Source organism: Castor canadensis, chromosome X (genome assembly GCF_047511655.1).
Source record: "Castor canadensis chromosome X, mCasCan1.hap1v2, whole genome shotgun sequence".
In the NCBI taxonomy this organism is placed as follows: Eukaryota; Metazoa; Chordata; class Mammalia; order Rodentia; family Castoridae; genus Castor; species Castor canadensis.
The window spans coordinates 135456746-135483828 of record NC_133405.1 but is presented as its reverse complement, the minus strand read 5'-3'; the positions used below and the strand labels follow the sequence as shown (position 1 = coordinate 135483828).

Below are 27083 nucleotides of genomic sequence, written 5' to 3'. Positions count from 1 at the left end.
ATTTCTGGAGAAGCTTCCAGACCCACTATCATCTTTGAGGTCTCCACAGTCTCTCCTACTCTGAGAAACCCCAGGGAGAACATGAGCAAAGTTCTCTTCCACCAAAATCAGTAAGGTTGTTTGTCTTTGTTATATGAACTTCTGTGACTGCATGACTGGCTCCTTCCTAGAAGCCTTTGTGTAAATTTTGAGCCAATTATGCAAGTTCTGCCACACTTATGCATTCTGGTTCTGGTGACTGCAGTGATGCTAAAATAAATGGTAAAAAATCAGATTTTTCTTAAATTTCCACACAAAGAGATTCCATGTGCCTAAATGCATATTTGTTATAATTTTTGGCAGACTAATATACATATGAGATTACCTCTGACAATGTAGATTTATGACTGAAAAATCAGGATATAAAATGCGTAAGCGTCATCTGGAGCTTTCATCTTCTATAATTTATCTATAGAAATGTCAAGGTGGCCTGCATCTGTGTCAGACTCATTTATTGATCAAACACTTTAGCATTTTGGATAGGAATGCTTATTTTTTTGTTTGTTTATTTAGGAGACACGAATGTTTAAGAAACTGTAAAAGCAGTACCATAACTGGTGTCTATTTTAATATGGGCTGCCAAGAGGACTCAATCACTCTCTGATTTAAATGACTAAGAATTTTATTAGAAGTGTATGCAGTGAAAAATGTGCATTTTAAATCTAATGCTAATGGAAAGTGGGGTGGGATAACTCTCTAGTCATAGAGCTACATACCTCAAATAGGGAGGAGATGGCTGCTTCTAAAGGGAAAGGAAACCTTGTGATCCCCACTCAGAGATATTGTCTCGTTCTCTTCCAGAGCCTGGCCAAGCTTACTGACAGCTTCAAGAATAGCTGCTCCATTACCGACTCTCTGCAAGATTTTCCTCACAGCACAGGCACGCTTGGTGACTCTGGCATCCCTCAGCAGTTCTGTGATGCTGGCTCTCAGACAGATGCCATGGGGGAGGTATGCTTGCCCAGGGCAGAAACAAATGTGCCCAGAGAGAAGAGTTGTTAGTTTTGTGTTGCTGTCACTCATTTGGTTTAATTTTCCATTTTCACTTCCTAAATATTTTGGCTTTTGTGCTGTTAAGTTTGAAGAGAAAAGAGTGTCTCCCATATCCAGCTGTGATGGTTCACGGGCATAGGATGTAACTGAGTGGCTTATTGCCTTGTAATTAGGATTCTTAAACATGGCAGATTCCTTGTGAACATTGAGTTTAAATGTTCTCTTGACAGATAATGACTATTTAGAGCATGACTTGGCAAAAAATTCTATAAAGGATCAGCTAGTAAATATTTTAGGCTTTACAGACCAGGCTATCTGTGCTGTGACTGTTCAGCTCTCATTATAGTGTAGGAGCAGTCCTAGGTGATATGTGAGAGAACAGGCTTGGCTGTGTGCCAATACAACTTTATTTACAAAACAGCCAAGGGGCTGGACTTGTCCCAGGGTCATAATTCTCTCTGGTTTAGACTAATTCTTTCTGAAGGCTTTATGGCTTTGCCATCTTGGGTTATACTGGGTTTTTTTTGCCATGTCTTCTTCTTCTAAAAGAATGTCAGGGAATCAAATGGAGCTAAAAGAAGTTTTGTTTGAGACTTGGAATAATCTCATCATATGCCCTCCTTTATAAGGGACTGGGGTTCAAACTCAGGGCCTTGTGCTCCCTACGCTGCCACTCTACCACTTGAGCCATATGCTCCCAGACTTTTTAGATAGGATCTCCTGATTTTTTTCCCTGGGTAGCTTTGCACAGAGATCCTCTTACCTACACCTACTACATAGCTGGAATTACAGTTGTGTACAGGTGTGGCCTCACACCTTTTAATAATTATGAAACCTTGAGTTAGACACAAAAATAGACTTAGGAGAATCATCATTTGAAACTGGGCAGTGAATAATCAAAGACACACTATTATAATGTTATTGAGTGAAATTTGAAATTGATCTGCTAACAAATGGGAAAGCAGTTTGGAGGGCTTCTTTTTCTTAGGGATTTAGTAATCTTTACTTAGTAGTAAAGATCAATGGAATGCGCAATGCAAATCCCCTAGTTAAATAAAAGGAAAGCAGAATAGGGAGAATTATTGGTGTAAAACTGAGTTTTGAATAATTAGTGTGTATTTTGAAATTTTGGCAAATAGTGCCTTTTTGAGAGGAATATAATGTAAATTATGACTATGTCTTGAATGTCCTGGACACATCCTATTTTCATTTTTACCCTCATTGTCATCAAAAGTGTATTTGGACATTTTAGATGAGGTATGTTATTTGATTTAAAGAATATGGTCAACATCTGTAACACAGAAGAATCTGTGAGTCAAAAATGTTTGGCATTTTTGCCTAAAGATTTTGGAGGAAGGAAGCAAGTACAGGATTCATTAAGTTCTGGAAATGACTCCTTGCTGCTTATTATAAGGTTGCATTTAGAATTTACAGCTCTTAATTGGTTTGAGAGAAAGAGATAAGATCAAAGGCTCTCTAATGATTTCAGTAAGCCATTCTAAAATTGTCAGGTCAAGAGTGGTGGCTGATTCTGCTACTCTACTATAAATTGTCATGGTTTATGAGCCCCTGCAGTTTACTGGGGCTGGCTCTGGGTTAGCAGCTTCACAGCTGTTATCTTGGTTTAACTAGGTTTTTTGTTTAGTGCAGGATTCTGTTACTTTCAGCATAATCAATATGAAAATACTTAAGCACAACTTTTGGATCATATTCTGAGCATTTAAAGTATAACTCTAAGGCGATACTCTCCAGTTCCAGGCTTTTCCAGACCTCACTTTCCTTCCTTTTACCTTTGGTTCTTTTTCATGTCCTGTGACCTTAGAAGATGTCTTCTTGCCCCTACCTTAGGCAACTAGTTTGTCTTCTTCAGATCTTGGGACTTAGTAGAACATCATCATTACAGTCATCCTTCAGTATCTGTGAAAGATTGATTCCAGGACACTTCTTGGATATCAAAATTCACAGAGATGCTTAAATCCCTTAGGTAAAAATTGTGTGGTATTTGCACATAATCTACACACTTCCTCATATACACTTGAAATCATCTCTAGATTATTTACAATACCTAATGCAATATTGTTTAGGGAACAGTCATGAAAAAAAGGTTGTCCATGTTTGGTACAGATGCAACCATTGTGAATCTAACTATGTTTTTGATCCACACTGGTTAAATCCTTGGATGTAGAACTCATGAAGATAGAGGACCAACTGTATTTTGTATTTAATTAGGGATTAGCATACTGTAAAAAGTGGGATGAATTTTTTGCCTCTGTATCAACTTATACTAAGTAATTCCCTATTTCTTTCAAAAGCTGGCACCAGTGGCTCACACCTGTAATCCTAGATACCTGGGAGGCTCAGATGGGGAGAATCAGGGTTCAAGGCCAGCCAGGCCAAATAGTACGGGAGACCCCCATTTCAAAAATAACCAGAGCAAAATGAACTGGAGCTGTGGCTCAAATGACAAAGTGCCTACTTTGCAAGTGCAATGCCCTGAGTTCAAACCCCAGTCTCAGTAAAAAAGAAAAAAGAGTAATTTGTTATTTGGAATTACACAACAAGTAAATATACTTTCCTTAATTAACAAACAAAAGCCATACCTATTGTAGGAGAAGAAAGTCTTCCCAGCCTGACTCCCAACTCTCACCAGCCAGAGATGGCAGCAGAATATTATTTGGAGTGTTCCCTTCTAGGACTTGGAAAAATTAAAATTGAAGGACAAGTTAAAAGAATATTCTTCGTTCTTGCTGAAAGTTTAAATGAATTCTTATTTTGAAAACATGTTTTTAATGCATCTTTCCTTTCTTTTTCTCTTGTGTTCTGGAAAGTTTGTCTTTGATGATAAAACAAGACTTGTAGACCGAGTAAGACTTAATTGGCAGTATGAGGAAGCCCGAAAGAGGTAAGAAGCACATTCTTACAATCATGCCTTCTGCTCACTTACTTTACTCCATGGAAAAAGGTTTAGCACACTTCCATGTGTGATTGGTTACATTTTACTGGGAAGCAGTATCTGATAGAATACAAAACAAAGATCTTCATTTATAGGTAGCTTCTTAATACACATGGAAACTTCTGAGTACACTTAGAGTGTGAAATTCTTGACATTGTAAAGTTACACAGATGTGAATCATTAAGAGTAGAGACCTTTGTAATTTCTTTAACATACCAGGTAGTTCCAAACTTCCTCCCTTTCCTCCCACAGACTGCATCTGTCCCTCAGGCTAGTGGCAAACTGTCCTTTCTATATAGCTTCTGCTGCCATGAGTCAATGCAGAAAGGCATGAAGCTGAGTGTACAAGCCATTGTACTAAGTATTTGGTCAGCAGGTGACAGCAGTACGTACTTGATTTAATTTTGTTAGAGAGAAGTGATGTCACCTATGTTAACCTGCCTTATGACTCACCTGCCTTCTGCAAACTGAGATTTAGCTGGGTTTGTGCATTCCTCTGTCCCTCCCTCCTAGTCTTCACAATAGAACATGGGCCAAGCTGAGAGGTTTCCCAAATCCTCTCACAGCACAGTATTTCTGGTGCCATATTTTTAGTGTGTCACATTTCTCCTCAGGTACTCAGGGACCCCATTTTCAATATTCTGACCCTTTCCTGGCTTGCATGTCCTCTTTCTAGAGACTTTCTGTTGTGCCTTCTGGAAGGAGTCTTAGAACCAAATGATTTCAAAATGTGTGCTTCAGAAAAGTATGATAGATATATACCTTTTTAAGAAGTTTCCTTAGCCAGGTACTGGTGGCTCACCCCTGTAATCTTAGCTACTTGGGAAGCTGAGATAGAGAGGATTGCAGTTTAAGGCCAGCAAGGGCAAAAAGTTTGTGAGACCCTATCTCAAACAATAGCTGGGCAGCGTGGTGTTCTTCTGTCATCCCAGCTACATGGGAGGCTGAGATCAGGAGAATCACAGTTCTAGGCCAGCCCAGGCAAGAAAGTTTATGAGACCCCATTTCAATGGAAGGAAGCTGGGCGTGGTAATGCATGCCTGTCATCCCAGCTACGGCAGGAAGCATAAAATAGGAAGATCACAGTCTAAGCTAGCCTGGGCGAAAAACATGATCCTCTCAAAAAGAATTGAGCAGCTGGGCGCTGGTGGCTCACATCTATAATCCTAGCAACTCAGGAGTCAGAGATCAGGAGGATCATGGTTTGAAGCCAGCCTGGGCAAATAGTTTGTGAGACCCTATCTCGAAAATACCCATCACAAAAAAAGTGTGTGTGGCTGGGGTCTGGTGGAGTGGCTTAAGGTGTAGGCCTTGAGTTCAAGCCCCAGTACTGCAAAACAAACAAACAAACAAACAATCAGAGCAAAAAGGGCTGGAGGTGTGGCTCAAGCAGTAGTAGAGTACCTACCTAGCAAGTGCAAAACCTTGAGTTCAGACTAAGTTTCCTTGGTCATAAATGAAATATTACCTTATTATTTTGGGGGGAAAAAGGAGAAGAATGCCAGGTGGGGTGAGGGGCACCTTTCCAGAAGTTTGGTATTTTGACCTGCTCAATGTACTGTAGAGTCCATGAAGGTCTGGAAATCAACTTTTTGAGCTTTGTAGAAACTATAAAAATAGCAGCAAGAACAAACCATCTGACTCCCTGCTACAGAGCCAACTTAAACCAACGTGGCCTTCTGTTTGCTAGGAGGTGATAAACTCCATTCTTCCTGGTTCTTTAGGACACATTTGAAGCAAGTTTTAAATTTCCTTGCAGAATGCTGCCAAGTTGATTGACCAGTGCTGGTTCCCTCTGTGGTCACATTCTTTATTTTGCATGCATTCCTTCTCTGTAGCTTGCAGGAGCTTGTGAGGGGCAATTGTTTCTTCTGACTCGTCTTCTGCTCATTCGTGCCTGTTTCTAAGTGAAACTGGAAAGTGTGGGTGCTGGAATTTGCTGTAATGTATTAAACACAAAAGCTACACTTAGAACCATAATTGTATGTGTGTTGCTGTGACATTTAGCAAACATAGCAAGTTATTTCTTTGTTTTCTAGAAATGTTATCAGTATGCAGCAAGTAACTTTTAAAATGTTGCAGTAATACATTTGGGTGAAAAGTTTAGCATTTAAGAAAATCACTCAGGGTAGACACTGCACTTGATCATTATTTTTGAATATTATTTTAAGATCACCGTAACTCTGGGAAATGTACTACAGCTACAGTGCAGTGTCCAGGTACCTGCATTTCCACCTTAGTGGCACAGTATGGGCTTCTCAGAAATGCCTTTCTGGGCTGCATTAGAATGTGTAAAAATCCAAGATGTGGTTTAAAGTTTACCTTGGTTGGCTGCACAGGTGCTGATGGTCCTTTTTCCATGAGTGTAGTGGTTCTGAACACAGGGAACAGGACTTTAGTTTTCAGGAGACTTTGGCAATGTCTGGAGACATGTTTAGTTGTCACAACTGTGAGGCAAATGCTATTGGCATCAGATGGTCAGAGCCCAGGGGTGTTGCTCAGCAGCTTCCAGTACAGAGGTCAACCCTTATAGCTACAACTTGGATGGCCCAGTCTGTTGGTAGCGCTGAAGCTGAGAAACCTTATTTTTGGGCTTCTTACTGACTCACCCCTGAATCCTTACTGTGCATGGACCACAGGGGCTTGTATGAACCCCTGCTAACTCACAGGTATCAGCTCGCTTTTCTAAACTCTTACTTGCCCAGTTCCAGTGATGTTGGCCTCCTTGATAGTTCTCAGACATGCTTTTACTGAACAGCCCCGTAGGCCTGAAAGGCCTCAAACCTGCCAGGAAAATTCCTGGCTTAGTGCCTGGAGTCAGCAATTGATGAACCTCTGAATATGTTGCATTCCATGGAAGATGGGATTTTGCAGGTGTGATGAAGATAAAGACCTTGAGATGGGGAGATGATCTTAGATGATCCAGGGAGGCCCAGTGTCATCCCAGAGCCCTTATAAGAAGGAAGCAGGAGGGTCAAAGTAGTAGAATGAGATGGAATGATGCAAGACCATGAGCCAATGAAGGGGAGAGGCCCCCAGAAACTGGAAAAGGCAAAGAAATGGAGTCCTAGAGCCCTCAGAAGGAATGCAGCCATGCTGACCTATAGAACTGTAACAGAATAATGGTATTTCTTTAAATACCATTTGTGGTCATGTGCTAAAGCAGCAAGAGCAAACTCATACAGTGTCCTTGGCCCTTGAAATGGAATGCTTTCCCCCAAATTGTCATGTGACCTCTGATATGGATTGAATTTGAAACATCCCTTAATAGCTCATTTGTTAAAGGCTTGGTTGCCAGCTGATGAGTTATTAGGAGGTGTGGCCTAGTTGGAGGAAGTAGGTCATTGGGGTATGTGTTTGAAGGATAGATCTTGTCCCTGGATGGACCCTTCCTCCCTCACTGTCTCTGCCTCCTATCTGCCATGAAGATAGCAGCTTTGTTCCATCAGATGCTCCCCATTGTGGTGTTCTGCCTCACCACACATGGACCCAAAAACAATGGAGCAAGTGACCATGGACTGAAACCTGTGAAACCATGAGCCAAAGTAAATCTTTTCTCCCTTAAGTTGTTTTCTCAAGTATTTTGTCACAGTGATGAAAGTGACTTACAGCCTCTGCTTTCCTTTGATCACCTTGTCAGAGAGGTTTCCTCATCCATCCTGAATGAAATTATTGTACATCCATCCTGAATGAAAGTATTGTCCTCAGCCCTGTCACCCTTACTGGCCAAGCAGACATTATCACCTAAACTGGTGTTTACCGTCTTATTGTCTGTATTTTCTTACGAGAATGTAAGCCCCATGAGGGCAAGGATTATATAATGCCCTTGTTATGATCCCAATAGCTACCTACTTAGTGAATATTTTCCAAAAGCATAAATGTTGTTTCCATTTGTTGTTTGGCTTTTGCCTCTGGGAGTGGGTGAGTTGAAGCCATTTTGGGGCCTAGGATTACCTCTCCAAGGCCCACATCGTGGTATGAACCTTGGAGATTATCTCTCCTTGGCTTGAGAAAGGAAAAGACTCTAAGGTATGGGTAGCTTTAAGATCTAACCTAGACAGGGCAAAGTTTCTCTCTTTCAAGGATTGTTCTCACAAATATATAAACATGCAGAGTCAAGTCCTGGGTTCTTGGGCCTTCATAGACATTTAAATGGGCTAGTAGCCTTTGACCTCTCTAATAAAGCCTCTTTTAGGGGTTGGAGAAAATGGCATTAGAGCTGGGCGCTGAAAGAGTGCCAGGATTTGACTGTAGGCTATGGAAGGGCTTTCTCAATAAAGAGTAGAGTTGAGATTATGGCAGGGATGGGCAAGTGGTCCTCAGTTTGCAGCAGCTGGACTGCTCTAGAATGGAAGAATGGAGGGAAGTCTAGGAGTGGAATGAGCAAGGAGGCAGGGCCACATCAAGGGGACCACATACATAGGCCTTGGAGTATAGTGAACTTATCTGGAATGCTGAAGCTTTTGATTTGAGAGTATTACAGGTGAACCATCCAAATGGTGGTATGTCTGGGAGTGCAAGTGGCGGTGCCAGTATGAGTATTTTCAGCATGTTGATGGTACTTAAGTCACAGAGTAGCTGAGTTCCCCTTGGAAGAGAGAATACAGTGAGAAAGGAAAAGGCTGCAAGATGGAGCCATGAGAAAGTCCAATAAAAGGCCTGATGAGGTTGAGATTGGCCAGAGGGGTACATTAAAACATCCAAGAGAGAATGGCTGGTGACAGGAGGGAAAAAGAAGAGGAAGTAAACCTTGGGAACTCCTTACTTCCAAGCATCCAGCAGCAAAGGAGGAGCAGCTCACCAAGGACACTGCTGGGAGGAGAGCAAAGTCCAATCAGCAGCTAGCAAACCTCAGCCATACTGAGGCATGGGGAGGATCATTTAGATGATGGATCTTGATTTTTGAAATGAGTTTGGTGCTGTCTATGGACTTTCAGTAACTTAAACCTATCCTTGAAGTGTTCCTGTCAGTGGAGGCCTCAAGTATTTGCTCACAGTTCAGTCATTGATTATAGCCCTTCTGGGTTCTGGTGCCCTGATACAGTGGTGGCATTGTACCTCTCCAATCCCCTTGGAATCATTATACCCTGCCTATAGTCATTCCAAGTTGCTTCCTATAGACAAGGCTTGATTGGTAAGTGCTGTGTGCCTGAGTGGTAAACAACTTTGCTGCAGATCATGTAATCCCCAGTGGCCTTGGCACAGTGCTGTTCTCGATATGCCTGTACCATTGTCGGGGTAGCAATACATACCCCTTCCCACTAGTACACACAGGAAATTGTAGGGCTGGTTAATGTCATCAGGTCTTACCCTGCCTCACGTGAGGGATTTTACTACCATTGCTCTTTCTGGCTCTTTTTGGGGGATTGCCTATAAATGGAGCATATGATTAAAACAATGTAGAGTTGGGAAGAGAGTGTCAGCAAACAGTTCTCTGGCAAGAACTAAAATCTAAAATAGACATTAACATTCCAGGATCCAGATGGTGACCCTACAGTCAAGACCTTATGGCAATAAAGAAATGGGCAAGTGAACTAAACAGAACTTTCTCAAAACAAGAAATTCAGATGGCCAAAAAACACATGAAATAATGCTCACCATTTCTAGCAATAAAGGAAATGCAAATTAAAACCACACTAAGATTCCACCTCACCCCTGTTAGAATAGCCATCATTAGCAACACCACTAACAACAGGTGTTGGCGAGGATTCGGGGGAAAAAGGAATTCCCACTGTTGGTGGGAATGCAAACTAGTACAACCACTCTGGAAAAAAATTTGGAGGCTTCTTTTGGAGGCTTCTTAAAAATCTAAACATAGATCTACCATATGATCCAGCAATACCACTCTTGGGGATATACCCAAAAGAATGTGACACAGGTTACTCCAGAGGCACCTGCACACCCATGTTTATTGCAGCACTATTCACAATAGCCAAGTTATGGAAACAGCCAAGGTGCCCCACTACTGACGAATGGATTAAGAAAATGTGGTACTTATACACAATGGAATTTTATGCAGCTATGAAGAAGAATGAAATGTTATCATTTGCAGGTAAATGGATGGAACTGGAGATCATCATTCTGAGTGAGGTTAGCCTGGCCCAAAAGACCAAAAATCGTATGTTCTCCCTCATATGTGGACATTAGATCAAGGGCAAACACAACAAGGGGATTGGACTTTGATCACATGATAAAGCAAGAGCACACAAGGGAGGTATGAAGATAGGTAAGACACCCAAAAAACTAGATAGCATTTGTTGCCCTCAATGCAAAGAAACTAATGCAGATACTTTAAAGCGACAGAGGCCAATAGGAGAAGGGAACCAGGAACTAGAGAAAAGGTTAGTTCGAGAAGAATTAATTTAGAAGGTAACACACATGCACAGGAAAGCAATGCAAGTCAACTCCCTGTATAGCTATCCTTATCTCAACCAGCAAAAACCCTTGTTCCTTCCTATTATTGCTTATACTCTCTCTTCAACAAAATTAGAGATAAGGGCAAAATAGTTTCTGCCTGGTAGTGAGGGGGTGGGGGGGAGAGGGAAGTGGTGAGGGGGTAAGGGGAAGGGGGAAGAAATGACTCAAACATTGTATGCATATATGAATAAAAGAATAAAAAAGACCTATGGCTTTGAGGTCCTGTCCATGAACTCTTCATGTGGCCCTCTTCTTCAGACTGTGACACATCCCTGATACTCCCATGAGCATCACTGGAGGAGGGGTGTTCACCAAAGCATGAAATAGAATGCATGTCTTTTTTTTGTGTGGTACTGGGGATTGAACCCAGGATCTGTGCATGCTAGGCAGGCACTTAACCTCTGAGCTATATCCCTAGCTCTAGAGTGCATTGCTTTTAACAGTGTTAGTAAAGAATAGTGTGTCCTTCCCTGATCATTCATCCTGAGGCTAGTAAGCATCATATGCCCTTTTCTCTTATCCAAATGGATTTCTCTCATTTTAGTGCTTCGATGGAGGGTTTGGTCTTTTCCCTTCTGCTACCTTATCCATGGGCATCAGTCTCCCAGCTCTCATTTTTGAAATCATTCTACCCTGCAAAGTTTAGCTTATCTACTGTATTAGTCAGGATTCTCCAGAGAAATGCAACCAATAGGAGGTGGGGGGCATTGATTATAGGAATTGGCTCACATGATTATGGAGGCTAAGAAGCCCCATTATCTGCTGTCTGCAGACTGGAGAACCAAGAAAGGCAGTGGGGTAATTTGGTTGAGTCTGGTGGCCAAATAATCAGTATTTGGTGGGGGTGGGTAGGGTGATTTGGGTGCTGGTCTTAGTCTTAGAATTGAAAGACCCAAGGACCAGGAACTTCAATGTCTGAATACAGAAGAAGGTAGATGTCCCACCTCAAGAAGAGAAAGCAAGCTTACCCTTCTTCTGTCTGCCTTTTGTTTTATCCTGGCCCCCAGTGGATTGTATGATGTCCACTCACATTGATGAGGGTAGGTCTTCTTTACTTAGTCTACTGATTCAAATACTAATCTCTTCCAGAAACACCTTTGTAGACATACCCACAAATAATGTTTTACCAGCTACCTGGGCATCCCTTAACCCAGTCAAGTTGACACATAAAATTAACCATTATGCCCACTATCTCCAGAACCACTTGTCTTTTGCCAATTCCAACAGGTAGAGAAGGTTAGATCTTTTTGCATTTTGGGGATGTCTTTTTTGGATATCTAGATTTGAAGTTGTTTTTTAAAAAGTACAAAATTATCAAAATTCAGAGTCTGGACAAAGTGTGCATTTAGATTTAAAGGAAGCTTGTGGAAGTGGAACCTATAATGCCAAGTGGTAGTGTGATTTCTAGAGAATTCTCTGACCAAATAGCACTATCATAGTGGCTAGTTTTGTGTCTCAACTCTGGGTCACCTGCCTTTCCCTTTAGGAACATGTCTTTTGATTCCCAAGGCAGACCTTATGATCGGAATATTTTTACATTACTGGTTTAAAAATTTTAGAATTTTTTAAAGTGAAGCTAGAAGAGTAAGTCTTGAAGCAATCCTGATGATGCACATGGCTCCTTATTTTTAACTTAAGAATACTTGTTCCAGAACTGTGCACAAAATGTAGCTGTTACCATAGAAACGTTCAACTCAGATCGGAACAAAACATTTGGTGCGTGCAGTTTCTCTGTCTTCATTTTTGTCTCCAGGATCAGTCCTGGTATTCATCGGTTGTCAGGAGTCAGTGGTTGTATGAGTCCAGTTGAATTTGATCAGTTAATTGGACTTTCCCTTTATTTCTCAATGACTTTTTATTTGGGTTTTAAGGAGTGGGGTACAGCTATGAGAAATAAAGAAAAGCATCATTGAAATTGCAACTCTGTCTTCCCCATTTGGGTCAAGATAAACCAAAAGACTTGCTGTATTTAGGAACTTGCTCTCTGAAGATTTGTACATTCCAGGGGAGAAGATGTTGGGGGGGAAGCTGAGGACTGGGTGGGACATTGATTATTGGTAGACCCTTCTTGGACTAAACGTTCTTATGGAGGTCAGCATAATGGACACTGATTTATCAATGTTTAGTTCAATCAGCTGAAGTGATTTCATTGTTCATCTACCTTAGATCTCAGCTGAGATTTTCCTTAAACTTTGCTTTCATTTAATTTAAATAGATATTTTTAAAAAACTGAGAGAAGATGTGAGAAATACCAAATCTGTAGCACATACTTGAAATCTGAAGGCATGGGTCTTTAAGTTGACATCATGTCATGGAAGGTGGCATTAGGATCCATCATGACTGGTCACCGTCAAATAGAATGGTGGGTCGCCTGCAGTTCTGTTTGCTATTCTAGAAAGCAGCAGGATTTTAGGAACATGAGAGATTATATAGTAGACTACAGGTTTTAGGTATTCAGATAACTGGCAATTGCTCTTGATGTGCCTCAAAACTTTTTAATATTAAAAGTATATTTTTAAGGAAGAATGCAAATCATTTCAAATGTTCATGTGAATTGTGAGGGCCAAAGTAGTTTCTGCAGCAGAAATTGAGGTTTCATTCATGGTTTAATGTGACTACTTGTAACAGAGAAGGTCTTTGGGAAGAAATCATAAGGGAAAAATGATTCCTGTTTTACTTCTGTCTACATTAGACCTGCTCAGGGAATAGAATTTAGAAGTCACATAATAAATATGAAACCCAAATTCTTACTTAAGGGCTTGCTTTCATTTCTTCTCTGTTAGGGCATGGGGACATATGTTTTAAAGGTTTTAAAGAGCAGCAGCCATGGCTCAAGTTGTAGAGCTTGCCTAGCAAGTGTGAGTCTCTGAGTTCAAATCCCAGAACTGTACAAGAAAAAAGCTTTTAAAGATATTTGTGAAAGATTATATATAGGCTATACAATCTATAACCTACCAAAAAGAAAGATCAATAAAGCAGATAGTTGACTTGTACAAAAAAAGAAAAACGTGCCATATTTAAATGGCTCTCTATTCTCTTTAAAACAGAGAGGGTAAAGGATGGTGAATATGGTGGTGGATTATTTTGTATTTGTGTAAGAAAATAGAACAATGGAACTTGTTGAAATTGTTCTCAGAAGAGGGAAGGATGGGCTGGCGGAGTGACTCAAGTGGTAAGAGTGCCTGCCTAGCAAGCATAAGGCTTGCTAGGAGTTCAAACTAGCAAAAAAAAAAAAAAGAAGAGGGAAGGAGGGATGAGGGAGAATGATAGAGGGATGACTCTAATTAAGATATATTGTACGCACATATGTAAATGTTACAATATATCCCCTGTATAACTACTATATAAATTTTAAAAAATGAGCTCAGAGAAGTTTTTCTTTTTCCTGCAAATTTTAATCATGATTTTGCTTTGCTTCCATGTATTTAATTTCACTAAAATGATAATTCAACAAAAAGCATTTCTGGAAATTACTTTTCCTTTAATGCCCAGAATTGGAATGATGGCCCTCACAGGAATGGGGCCCAAACAGTGAGTGGCTTAGCTTTTTGACATGGATATAGAAGAAGGTGCATCCAACCTCAGCACATCTGTGTTTAGCCTTAGGCAGGAAGTCTGTTTCCTCCGGTAAACCTCCCATACTAAAGATACTTCCTGCTGATGGCTCATTTCCAGGCCCACAGCATGGCAGGCAGGCATACTGTTTGAAAGGCAAGGGGAATGTATGAGCTGTTGAAGGAATCCTTCTACAAGGTGCTTTTGGCTTCCAGAACAGACAAACAGATGTGCCTATGCTGACCTAGCTGAAGGGGGCCCCAAATGTCCACACCCAGAGTATGAATACAAGGAAAGAAAACACTTCCTAGTATATGCCAATATTCTTCTTTCATAAATAGTTTGAAAATTAACTTGCAGTCATTTACATTGTTGTGAAGTTTTACTTTAAAAAACACAGTGCTTAAGTACGGAAATGCTTGCTTAGTGTTCAGCACAGTCCAAACAACTTTTCCAGATGGGTTGTAAGAAATCAGCCTCATCCGGATCTTGTTTCTGCTGGAGTGTTGTTCCTTCCCATATGTCCTTGCATATTTTTCCTGCAAGCTATGGAAAGTCAGAGTACATGCCTTAATTTTTGCTGCTGTACTATTTCTTTTTGCCTGGGGTGATAGGCCTTTTGAAAGTTGCCCCTGATTCTCTCATCCCTCCTATTCATTTTCCCCTCATTCTTTTTTCTTGATAGTGCTCATTACTTGAAATTTTCCTGGAAGTGGTATAATTATCTGGAAATGGATCTCCTACCACCCTCATCAACTTGAATCCTTGTAAATACCAGCTAACCTATGGCTGGTATACTCAAAGGAATTATATCTCACATTTAAACCTCAGGAGCTTCAGACTGGGTGTACCTCAGTGGTAGAGTGCTTGCCTAGCATGCATAAGGCCCTGGGTTCCATCCCCAGCACCATAAAAACAAGAACAACAACAAAAGAACAACAGAAAAATTCAGAAAACTTGAAAGGACTGCTTTTAAGAATGTTTATATTATAGTATGACAATTAGATCTGGTTAGCTTTAGATGGGCTCAGATAGGCTAAAATATTTATATTATAGTATGACAATTAGATCTGGTTAGCTTTAGATGGGCTCAGATAGGCTGATCTGTGGATCCCATGAGTTGAAATGAACAAAAGTATGAGGACATAGTAGATTTTCTCATTGTTTTTCAAGTCTTTTGTTTTTAATCTTTACCTTTAACTTGTCTTGGTTTACAGTAGAGTGTTCTAGAAATTTCATTGGGCATAGTGTCTGATTTGGCACTAATTTATTCATATGTCTACTTGGAGTGTATTTTCCTTAGGCCTCAGTTATATGACTGCCATGAATTTTAATTAGACTAATTAAACATAAGTAGACACTTAAACCTAGTTATATTCCTAACTCTGTTCAGCTGCCTTTGTCATTAGTTTTTTTCAGTGACATGATTGGATATCATTTTCCAACACATTTTCAGGAAATTAGTTTGAAGTTGGGAAAAGAATTTGTCTAATAAAGCCACTGGCACTCAACTAGTTTCCTTACCTTTTTGGATAACTGGGCTTGGTGAAATGTGTACATTTAAGCTATAGCTTGTATACCCTTCTCTTTCCATGACTGTTGGCTTCAGATTGGTTCAATACCTGGAGAGGAATTGTGTCTGATCCTCCAGCCAGACTGAAAAACCCCTGTGCTCATATCTAGATCAGGCAGAGCCTGACATGGCACAGGACTGGACAACGGGTTTTAACGGGTACGTCACCTACAGTCAATTGGTGGCATTTGTGTGGAGCACAGTGTTGAGAAGGATTCTGAGGGTTGGACTCAGCAGTCAGGAAGCCAGAACCCAATTAGTGGCATGCATTATGGGAACTGGAGGTGGGTAGTCTCAGGAGTGTTTTTGCCCTGCATCTGCTTTAGTGAGGATCATCATCCTATCACTGCCTAATGCAAACCCCTGAAAACTCCAGGGCCAATTAGCACCCTCCAGACCAGGCAGGGGTGCAGAGAGGCATCGCTGTCTGAGAGCAGTGGGTGTCCAACTTGAGCAAGCATCAGAAGCCCCCAGAAGGCGTGTCAAGATTGCCAGATCCCAACCCACATCTTTGGATTCAGCAGATACAGGGTGGTGCCTGAGCTTTGCCTTTGTAACAGCTCCTGGGTGATGCTGAGTCTGCTGGTTCCAGGACCCTACTTTAAGATTCTCTGCCTTAGAGTTATATATACCTGCTCCTTGCTCTCACAGGTGTGTTATCTCAAAGAAGTCTTTGGATATTTTTAGGCATGCATGCCAAATATTGTCCCCTATAGCATCGGGTTGAAGTTGAGTCTGGTATTCCTAGTTTCTGCCTGGAAAGTGCCCTTATCTCAGGAAGGCCTTACTTAAGGAGCTTAAAACATACTGCTCCCACTTTAAAGTATGCTTTAAAAGCACAAGCCACGTCTATTTTACTTAATCTGCATTTGACACCACTTCAGGACATAAAAAGTGATGCAGTCTGCTTGCCAAGCAAGCACTTGGAAATTCAGTGGTGAGAGCCTATAGTTTTATACCCTGAGGTTTGTTGTGCTGATAACTTTGGTGAGGTTGACTGGTTTGTGTCTGGTCTTAGAGTATCTCCTGCCAATATCCACTCTCACGGGGTTGCCTCTCATGCTTTCCTGTATTGCTGGTATGCCTACCCACTGTTTGATGCACTTGGCTTTTGTTGAGTGCCTGTCCTCTGCAAGGCTCTTTGCATTCACATCTGGCCAAAGTCTCTGGGGCAGGACAGAGCACACAGAAGTAGCAGACATAGAACACTGGTTTCGGAGCTGTTCTCTTCAGAAGCCCTGTTGGTTGAGTGTATTTCTCTCCTGTTATTTTTCCAAGGTGTCTGGTAGCACTTAGGCTTGACCAAGGAGTCAGAAAGCCAGAAGCATCTCTTGGGTGTCTAGCTATGGATGAGGGTGGGATGAAGAGGGGAAGAAATGAATAGCTTCCTTCTCCCCTGGGACAGTATCATGTAGAAAAACAGGAATCCAAAATGACACACAGTAAGGGTATGTTGAGGACTTCTAGCCTTTTTATTAATTCTTTGACACAAACACGATGAAATTATTATTGTCTCAAACCTCAGACTATGGGAGACTATACAAAGGATTTTTATACTGTTTTCATGACCCATCATTTCCAAGTCCTGGTGCAGTCATTTCACTATTTAAACAAGTGAGTTTATAGAATCAGTGATGGTACAAAGAATGTATAAAAAACATATTTTTCAGTTTGTTGGTATATCTCCTCACCCTCCCTCTCTCTCTCTCTCTCTCTCTCTCTCTCTCTCTCTCTCTCACTCACTCACTCACTCTCAGAGTCTCCAGTATTCAGCAGCAGCTGGCCCAGCTTGCTAATGAGTCATGGCCAGGCATGGCCGAGGCTGACAGGGACCGGCTGCAGCTCATCAAAGAGAAAGAGGCCCTGCTCCAAGAGCTGCAGCTCATCATTCAGCAGCGGAGGTCAGCAGAAGATGTGACACGGCTGGAAGAAGAGAGGAGGCGCCTAGAGGAGGAGATCCAGCGTGCACGGGCCACATCTGCACAGGGTGCCACAGAAAGGTGGGCTGCTCTCCAGAGGTTCAGGGGCAGGCAGGACACTGCTTCCAGTGAAGAGCCAATTGGGAAAACTAAATGGATGGCTTGCATGTATCTTGAGTGTGTTCCTGATTATTACAGGTTGAATATGCTTTATCTGAAATGCATGGACCCCAAAGTGTTTCTGATTTTGGAATATTTGCATGAATTTCATCAACTGAGTACTCCTAATCTGATAATCTGAAGTGCTCCAAAATCTAAAACATTATGTACCACATGGGTGGGCCAAAAATCTTGGAATTCTACAGCATTTTGTGTTTTGGATTTTCATATTGGAGGTGCTTAATTAACCTCTAATGAAAGCAGCTACTGCCTGGCATGTATCTTTGTCAGGTAGAGGGCAGGCAGAGCACATGCCTTCTGGGCCGGGAGAGGTGTCAGCTGCTTGCCAGGCTCCTGAGGCTCCTGTTAGTGGCTCAGAAGTAGAAGATGTTAGAGAAGGAGGACAGAGAAAGTAGAGACAGGTGATGAACCACCTCCGCTGCACCTTTCCTGGCATAGGTGCTTGGTGCTTTTGCCTATATTTGTGGGACAGTGCCCTGAACAGACTTGAAGGCCTGGCAAGAAGATAAGGAGGCAAATGGTGGTACAGCTCCAGAGCAGGGGTACTCTGTTACCTTGGAAAATGTTCCCTGTGGCACTGTGGTAGTCTACCTACTGCTTTTATCTCTGACTTCAATTTCTAGCCAAGGAAGCCTGATCTTTCTTTTGCAGTAGGAAGTCAGCAGATTTTATGGGTCTGTTTCTGAATGTGCCTTTCCTCAGTTGGACTTGAGGCTCTTTTAAGCACAGGACACATGAAGCCAGTGTCTTTTGTATTCTTCAGTGCCAAGTTGTTCAGCTTTCATCGTGTGCCATGTCTCCTGGTTTCCATTTGCTGCCTGCGATTGCGGAGTGTGTCAAAGGCTAGGTCTGTTTTCCACATTTAACAACTGTCAGCAGTTTATCTGTGGCTATTTTCTGACCCTTGGAGAGCCCACTTCCCATTTATTAATATACTGCGTCCCTAAAATTCACTGTATTAACACTATTCACACAGCTGTAAGTTGTATCTCTCTGAGTCTTCTCTGCCTAGAGTTTAAGCCACCTGAATTATTTGATCTGCGTAGATACACATATAACTAATATTTCATCATATCTTATGACTGTTCTTGGTATCTGTTGGGTAATCTTTGTGCTTGGATGCTCAATGTTAACTTTGAGGGTAGATGAGTCTGGCGTGGCATTAGGGGCTCCTGAAAGCATTGAAGGGACATGATGGGGTTTGGAGGATCCAGATCCTAGTAATAGGTAGAGTGAATTTTCATTTGCCTAAGATGACAGCATGCTCTGCCATCTCACTCAAACCAAGAACCAAGAGAAAATCTTAAAAGGAACAATGCAACTGAACTTTTCTTTTGTGCTCTTGTGCTTCTATATTTTCTTAAACATTACCTTTTGTTCTACCTTGGTGTTCTCTGTGTATGTTCTGGGTAGGAGAGCCTGGAGTTCCTGTTGGTCTCAGTTAAGGGGGGTAGATTTGGTCCACAAATTCCACCTGCTTCCCAGGAAACCTCACCCATGTACACTTTGACTGTGTCTGTCCTCCCCAAATAGAAGTTCAGCACATACAGGTGTCATGGTTCCAGAGTATAAATCCACAGAACTCCATGGGGACAGTGTTAACACCTTATGCCTGTCTTTAAGTCATGGGTCACCAAATCTGGAGCAGCTTTGATCTAGATCTCTTGTGGGACCAGCCTAAGTGCTCAGTTCTGTGACCCAGAGCAGTCAGCTGGGACTGAATTGACCCAAGTCCTTTTCTTAATTCTGACACTAAATGACTTTGGCTAAGGAGGAGCATATATACGTGCTAAACACTTTTCTCCCGTGTACTTTGTCTGTGATCTCCACTGCATTGTGAGATGAAGTCAAATGGCCATGAGGGTTCCTGCAAATCTTGGCATTTTGTGCCAAGTGGATGCAGGGCATGTTTCTCAGTGCTACTTCCCTTCAATTGAAGTGAGCTTGGATTTAGGAAGTGTGGGGCCACATGGTAGGAGGCTTCTCCCAGCACAGGCTGTGGGCATTAGGAGACCCAATATGGAGCTGGCACAGAGGGACTGAGGTTGGCATCTTAGGGCTGAGTTGTGGTAGGTACATGTCCAGGGCCTAGTCTTTGCCTATCTCAGCTCCAGTGTCATCAATATGAAGAGTGGTTTCCAAATTATAGTTTGATGGTTTAGTGAGGGACATAATTTAAGCTCCCTTTCTTTTACTCTTCCCTCTACATTTTCTGGGGAAAAAAAGGATGAGATTTTGAGACTGTTTCCCTAGCTAAGCCTTAGGTAGGAATTTAAGTGTCACATAAAATCTGGGGAAAATATCATGATTAAAGGAAGCCCCTCTTTCTTACCATGCATATTAACAGCAGAATTGAATGGCAGGAGGCAGGGACAGCACAGTCTTAGTAAAGTTCTTGGCTTTGAGTTTAAACCAACTTGACCAAGCTTTGGACTTGCACAGTGCAGGTAAGTTACTTTTACTCCTTGAGAATCAGTTTCCTGATCTGTAAAATGGGGATGGAATGTAATGAGTGCTAAGAAGTGAGGTATGACAGATAAAGTGACTGGCATTATTTTTAAGCACTCAAGGGCATTACACTTTCTTATGTGCTCATATATCTCTTCCTTTATGGTATAGAACCTCCAAAGCATTGCTTTTTAAGAGTTATCTTTGTACAAATAATAAATTAAAATATTTTTCCTTAAAAATTATAGGTAAGTGGAATCTTAAAAATATTATAGCTGTTCTTAAACTTTTGAGTGCCAAGACATCCTTTCATTATTAAAATTACTAAAGACCCTAAAGAATTTTATGTGGATTTTTATCTGTTTATATTTACTGATTTAAAAATTAGAACTGAGAAATTTTTCAGTTATTTGTAAAATTAAAGATAACAATAAAAACTCCATTATATATGAGTAACATTTTTATGTCTGGTAACTTTTATTGAATCAAAAAAAATGGAAGAGTGGTATTATTTAACATTTTTATAAAACTCTTTAGCATTTGGCTTTCGAGAGGGCAGCTGTTTGATTGATGGACCTGTTGTGAAATCTCATTCGTGGTGAATATATGAAGATGATCTGGCTGCTCAAGGATATATATTTGGGAAAGTGGGAACTTCATATGACCCCTGAGGGAGTCTTGGCGATCCCCCTGTGTCTGTGGACCATACGTTGAAAACCATTGATTTTAATATATGCTACTCAGCTTTAAAATTGGTTGCGTAGTGGCTCTAGTTATGAAGATATTTTGAGTGGACAGTGTTGTGGGTCACCCATGCCAGAGCATAATGGAGCAGAGCCTGTTTTACTGTAATGTCAGTGAAGCTTTATGTTGTTTTTGCCTAGAATTGGATTTGTTCTAAGGAATCCCAGTACATTAATATATGCTGTACACTTGAACCCACCTTCAAGTCTAGTCTCCCATTGTTCTCTCTCTTCTACTCATTCACATTCTCCACTCACCTCACCACCCATTCATATAGCCATCCACATACTCACCGGCCCATCCACCTGTCCACGTACCCACTCAAGCATCTGTCCTTTCACCCATCCGTGAACCCTCTCCTCCTCCCACTTATCTACTGCCCCACCCACCCATATGTTGAGCATCTACAGAGTACCAGGCACTGCTCCCAGTGCTGGGGATGTGTTTTTCAAACAAGACAAAACCAGTCTTTATTATCTTGGCACTTATAATCTAAATGCTTTTAGAATTTTGGTAGTCCTTTCAGCCTAAGTCACTTCTGGGGAATTTATAGTTGAATTTCTTGTTAAGAAAATATACTCCTGCCTTTCTAATCCACTAGTTGACTATTTTCTTATCTATAGAATTCTACTTCAGGAAAAAAGAAGTTGTCTACTTATGCAGCTGGAGGAAGCTACCCGCTTAACATCCTATCTCCAGTCCCAGTTAAAAAGGTAGGTTACTTTAGAAGAAAAAACTATACTTATCATGCTACAGTGACATGTGCATGAACTTCATAATTGCCTTTAGCTTGAAGTTTGCTCCTCCTGGAGCTTAGAGCCTGAAGTGGGGTTAAAGCCATATACATTATGTTTTTAAGATAACTTGCTAACATATAGCTAAAGGAAAGTAAGGATAACCAAATTTGGCTTCAAAATAAATTAGTCTGAGCAGAATGAAAAAGTGTGGAGGTGCACACCCTATAGTCCTAGAACTAGGGAAACTAGACCAGGAGGATCACGAGTTCAAGGCCAGCCTGGACTACATAGTGAGATGCTGTCTCAAAAAAAAAAAAGAATAAATAAGTCTTAAGTCAAATTTATTACACTTACTAGATTTTATAATCTAATTAACAGCTTCAAGAGTGTTCATCTATGTTCATGCACATTTTTATTTTGGACTTTTTAAAGGATATAAGTATTTTAAGTAAAATCTGGATGCAGGATAGTAGCTTACCTTTTCAGGTGTTTACTATATTATGGGGCATAATGTTAAGGGTTAAAGGCTTTGTATGAACTACTTTCTCAGTTACTCCTAACAATACAGCGAGCAAGTGGGAGTCTCAGAGAGGTTCAGCAACTGCACTGATTGGACTGAGCTAGTCTGCTTTTGAGCTGCAACAGTCTTTGCAGCTCTGCCCACTGCCCTCTAGTGTCATTGAAAAGACCTATCAGCCAAGCTCTGTTCAAAAGCTCCAAGAGATAGAACCCTGCTCAGTTCCGGAGAGAATGAGGCTGGCGGCTGTCCAGAGCAGCAGCTTGTGTTTCTAAGGTTGTGACTCTCTCATTTCAGCCTGTCTGCCAGCACCCTGACGGTGTCCTCTGGGAGCAGCCGTGGCTCCCTGGCTTCCAGCCGGGGCTCACTGGCCTCCAGCCGTGGTTCCCTGAGCTCAGTCAGCTTCACCGACATCTATGGCCTCCCACAGTATGAGAAGGCTGAAGCTGAGTGTGGTCAGCTTCTACGCTTCGATCTGATTCCCTTTGACTCTCTGGGACGAGATGTTCCCTTTGTGGACCCGCCAGGCCACTCAGGCTTCCATAAGCAGAGGCGGTCCCTGGACACACCCCAGTCCTTGGCATCACTGTCCTCTCGCTCTTCCCTGTCTTCTCTGTCACCCCCCAGCTCACCCTTGGACACGCCCTTCCTCCCAGCCTCGCGGGACTCACCTCTGGCACAATTGGCAGATAGCCTTGAGGTGCCAGGCCTTGGCTCCCTGGATAGACTGCGAGCACAGGCCTCTGCCTTGGGAGATGAAGATTTGCAGGGTACAGTGTCGCTTCAGCCACATGGATTCTCGGGGGAAGGGGAAGGACTGCGTGATCGGGGACTCCAAATGGCTGCTGCTCCCACCAGTGGAAGTAAGTGGTGATAGGACCTCCTAGGAAGTAAGGTCTGAGATTCTGGGAGAAATCATGTTCCCTGGCATTAAGGCTGGTGACTTTCCAAGTCCCTGGTGAGCTGTTAAGGAATATTGATATGTTAGGAAGGGCCCAGACCTGCTCTAGTCTTTATTGTCTCTGTTAGGAAAGATAATTGACATTGACAAAGTAGTCTTTCCCAGGTATTTGGCTTGCTTTAAGAACGTACTTAATTATTGAAAATGAGGGTAATAACCACACAATATTCCACATTCACAGTCTGTTAAAAAGGTACTAAGATCTGAGTGTACTCTGAGGTTGTGTGTCAGGTAGAGAATGCTATGTGTGCACACCTCAAGACCAGTAGGCTGACTGGTGTCTGGTTGTAGCCCAGTGGGAATCTCTACTTCCTTTGTCGCTTTGACTTCATCTCTTTGTCCATATGGCCTTGTAGCTTTAAGGCTTTAATTCTATCAAATATGACAATGACAATAATTGCATGATCTTGAAAGACATGCAGTAAGCATCAGTCATGTCTACTGAATTCCTTTTTCTGGTGGCCTCCAAATAGAGAACCACTTGGCTACCAAAAGCCTCATCCACCCAGTTGTGAGTGGAGTTCAGCTCCTCTTTGATGCTAGTGTGCTTATTCCAGAAAATATTGACCCCATGTGTGTTTTCAAGGCAACCCCTAGCAACTTTAACTTCCTGAGGTTTTAAACAGGACCAAGAACAAGATTTCCCATTCCTGAAGTTCAGCCCATTAATTAACTTTTATTTGCACAGGAAAAATGTTTTAGACATTCCATTTAGACAAGCACTAGATGATTTATATAGCGTAGTGGATCTTCTCCTCTACCCCTGGGGTAATTTGGTAATTTCTGGAGACATTCTTGGCTGTCACAGCTGCAGGGGAGGATGCTCCTGGCATCTAGTGGGAAGTGCCCAGGGAAACTACCAAACAGCCTACAGTGCGTACTGCAGCCCCCACAACAAAGAATCATCTAGCTCCAATGTTAATAGTATGGAGGCCAAGAAACCTAGAAGCATGCTATTGAGTATTTATACACCAAAGGGTGGGAAATAAAACTAGAATACAAAACCAGTGTAGTGTAGTGGAAATAGCTTCAGACTAGCAGCCTGGAAACCAGGATTCTGTTCCCTGCATTGTTGACTTCTAGCTGTGTGACCTAGAGCTGTCTCACCTTCTCTACCCTTGGAACAAGATGGTTTTTATGGTCTGTTCCATTCACCACCATTCTGTTACCTTTGAAATAGATCAATTGATGGATGGAAAGGTCAGCTGATCTTCAGAGAGGCCTGTCTATAAAATAGTAGTCTGTCAGCATTTATATGTTTAACCAGAGATCATTATATTCTGGGCTGGGCTACCCCATGGCTTTTTGGCATCTGCTCTTTCGATGTCTTCTCCGCTTTGTTTGCAAACATACTTTTATATCCCCAGAGACATTGTTTCTGTAACTCACTATAGAGGTAGCTTTCATTTCCTTTGCTCTCCTTTACAATCACAGGTTCATTGCTCCATTTGTTTCCCCCACTCAGAAATGAAAAGACACAATACGGCCTGCATTGTACCTCAGTCATTGCTTAAATTACTTTTCATCTGTCTCCCTCTTCCCAGTTTACCAACTTCTGTAAAGGTTGGTTATGCAGAAATTCCACACAGGGGTCCCCTTGGGCCAGGGAAAAGACAGAGTGGGATGGAGAAGAGTTGACCTAATTTCTGATCCTTTTCCCTGTGTGTCAGACATTGTCACATTGTCATGTTTGAACAATTTAGAATGGAAGATACTTACTTAATCTGTGTTTGGATACTGCCACCTGATGGTGAATTCCTGCATGACATTGTCAGCTGACTTGTATCCTAAAGAAACTTGCAAAAAATTGACCTAGTGGGTTCAAGGTCCTTCTGGGTAGATAACCAGCTTCAGGCATGGACACAGAGGCACGCCTTGCTTCCCTTGGTGCTTTGGGAACTCCTGAGCCCAGAATTTGTCATAGCTTCATAAAGATGGAGGTTGGTGCTCATCAGATTACCCTTCTCCCATGAGTGCCCAGGGTCATGCATTTCCCTTCACCATTTCAGTCTTGCTAGGGACAGTACAAAGTTTGCCCCCGGGCAAGTTGTAGTAAGATAAAAATCTAAATTGCCTAACCCCACAAGGCAGTGATTTCTTCCATTGTGTTTTAAATTAGTCAGATGGACAGAAGGCGGGACAGAGGAGTGGGGCAATAGACTGTAATCTTGAATATTTTTTTGCAATTTTTTACAGTTGTATTCCCTGCATTTTGAAAGTCAAATATGTCATTATTTTGGAATGCCTTTCTATTTTGATTCACCTGTTAGTATTTGCTAGTTAAAATCCATAAAAATCTTGACTTTGCTTATCTGTTGATGCTTTTATTATATTCACACTCTGTTTGAAATTGTTGGCTTAAATCCTGCAATTTTTCACGTTGTGCTTTTTTTTTATCTCTTTTCTCATGCGGCTCCACAGAAACATTCACTGTAAGTGGCTTTGGAATTATCCTTGTTCCCCTTTGTTGCTCAGGCTTCAGGCACTCCTTTGTTGGGTGAATCCATGTGTAGGATGGGTGTGGGGTAGTTTATGGATTGTTACTATGTTTAATGTTCATGGTGGCTACTATTAATAAGTCATTGAAGAACTTTTCGAAAAGCTTTCAGTATTTACTCCCTGTGTGTATTTTTTTCCTCCAGAATTCAATGGCAATATTATTTTAATAGTAAGATGGAAGCTTTGGCTACAATGTGGTTTTCATTGTATTTCCTTCCTTTTTATCAAGGAAAGTCGATGTCATTAGGTTTTAGCGTCTGTCTGTCTGTCTCTTTTATGATGAAAAGGTCAGAGATTTTTTTAATGAACACGTAGAAGATTTTTTTTCCTTGCTTTGTTGGCATTGCATTCCATGATCAACCATGTTGCCTTGAAACCCAAGAATGGACATCTCCAGTATGTAGTATGGGGTATTGCTATGTTTTTTTTCTCTGACCCAGGATAATTGCTATGGGTTTTTTCTTCCGGCCACTTCTTCATCTAATTGCTCTGAATTTACTGACTAAGCCTGGGCTCCATGAAGATTAGTTCCTTAATTTCCCTTCTCTCTTTGTGGATTTCCATTGCAATGATGAGAGAGAAATTTGGTCAGAATTGCACCGTAGGACAGGACTCCTAGAAGGGCCTAGGATTGTTACCTGGGACTGTTACCTTAAAACGATTCAAAGCTGTATCTAGGAAGTATTTCCAGAGGGTGTCAGGGCTGGGAATGGACATATGGTGGGTTTTACTTGTTAGAGATGTGCAGTGAGAAGATCCACACACCTGAGTTCCATCTGCAGTCAGGGACAGAGGTTTGAGGTTCTTTCATGTGGCAGGGATGAAGGAAAGACTGGGACGATGCGAGTCCTGGCAATAGTTTGAGAGTTGGTACCTCTGACCACTCCAGGGTGGAGCCAGCTTCTGTTGCTGGCTGACCAGGGCAGGCACAGATAACATTACCCCAGGCTTCATATTGCAGAACTTTGGAAGACTAGTTTTTGTCTTCAGTTGACATTGAGAGACCAATGACCATGGCTTCATTTGATTTGTTTCGTGTACTCTTTAATGTGTTTTTGCTTAATAGGTGTGAATAATAACTTGGTTGAAATGAGAGATGGTCATCTTTGGACTCATCATTTCCCTCAACTTAGGGATGCACTGATGTCAAGATTTTCAATTTGTGGAGCTTAGATAGCCAAAGGAAAGTATAGAGACACCAGAGGGACTTGTATCATTAACAAGAGGCATTGTGATGTCAGAGCAGTGCTCAGTTTGGGGCTTCATATTTTATTCTGTATTCTAACCAAGTATACCCCTCTAGAAAACAATGAAGTTCCTGTGTACATAATCACATTTAACATAGAAGGATTATGTGCTTATTTTTATTGGTTTTGTTCGAAGGAAGTTACTGCTGTGAGGGAACGGGTAAAAGCAGTTAAGGAAATGTTAGAAAAGAAACATGCAGTCATTCTTGATTAAAACACATCTATTTGAAACATACTTGAAACAAAGATGACATGTCAGAAGTGGTAGTATTCTAAACCAGGAAAGTGAATCTAGAAGCCA

At 41.6% G+C, this 27083-nt stretch overlaps 1 protein-coding gene across 4 annotated transcripts in view; it reads left to right on the top strand.

Moving 5' to 3' along the window:
• Positions 1-27083, top strand: part of Wwc3 (WWC family member 3) — a 114678-nt gene that overhangs the window by 67371 nt on the left and 20224 nt on the right. For all 4 annotated transcript variants that reach the window (XM_020178474.2, XM_074063152.1, XM_074063151.1 and 1 more), the window contains exons 7-11: positions 841-990; positions 3861-3934; positions 17288-17530; positions 21445-21534; positions 22373-22938. In XM_020178474.2, coding sequence (XP_020034063.2) covers positions 841-990; positions 3861-3934; positions 17288-17530; positions 21445-21534; positions 22373-22938 — 1123 coding nt within the window. The remainder of the gene's footprint in view (positions 1-840; positions 991-3860; positions 3935-17287; positions 17531-21444; positions 21535-22372; positions 22939-27083) is intronic.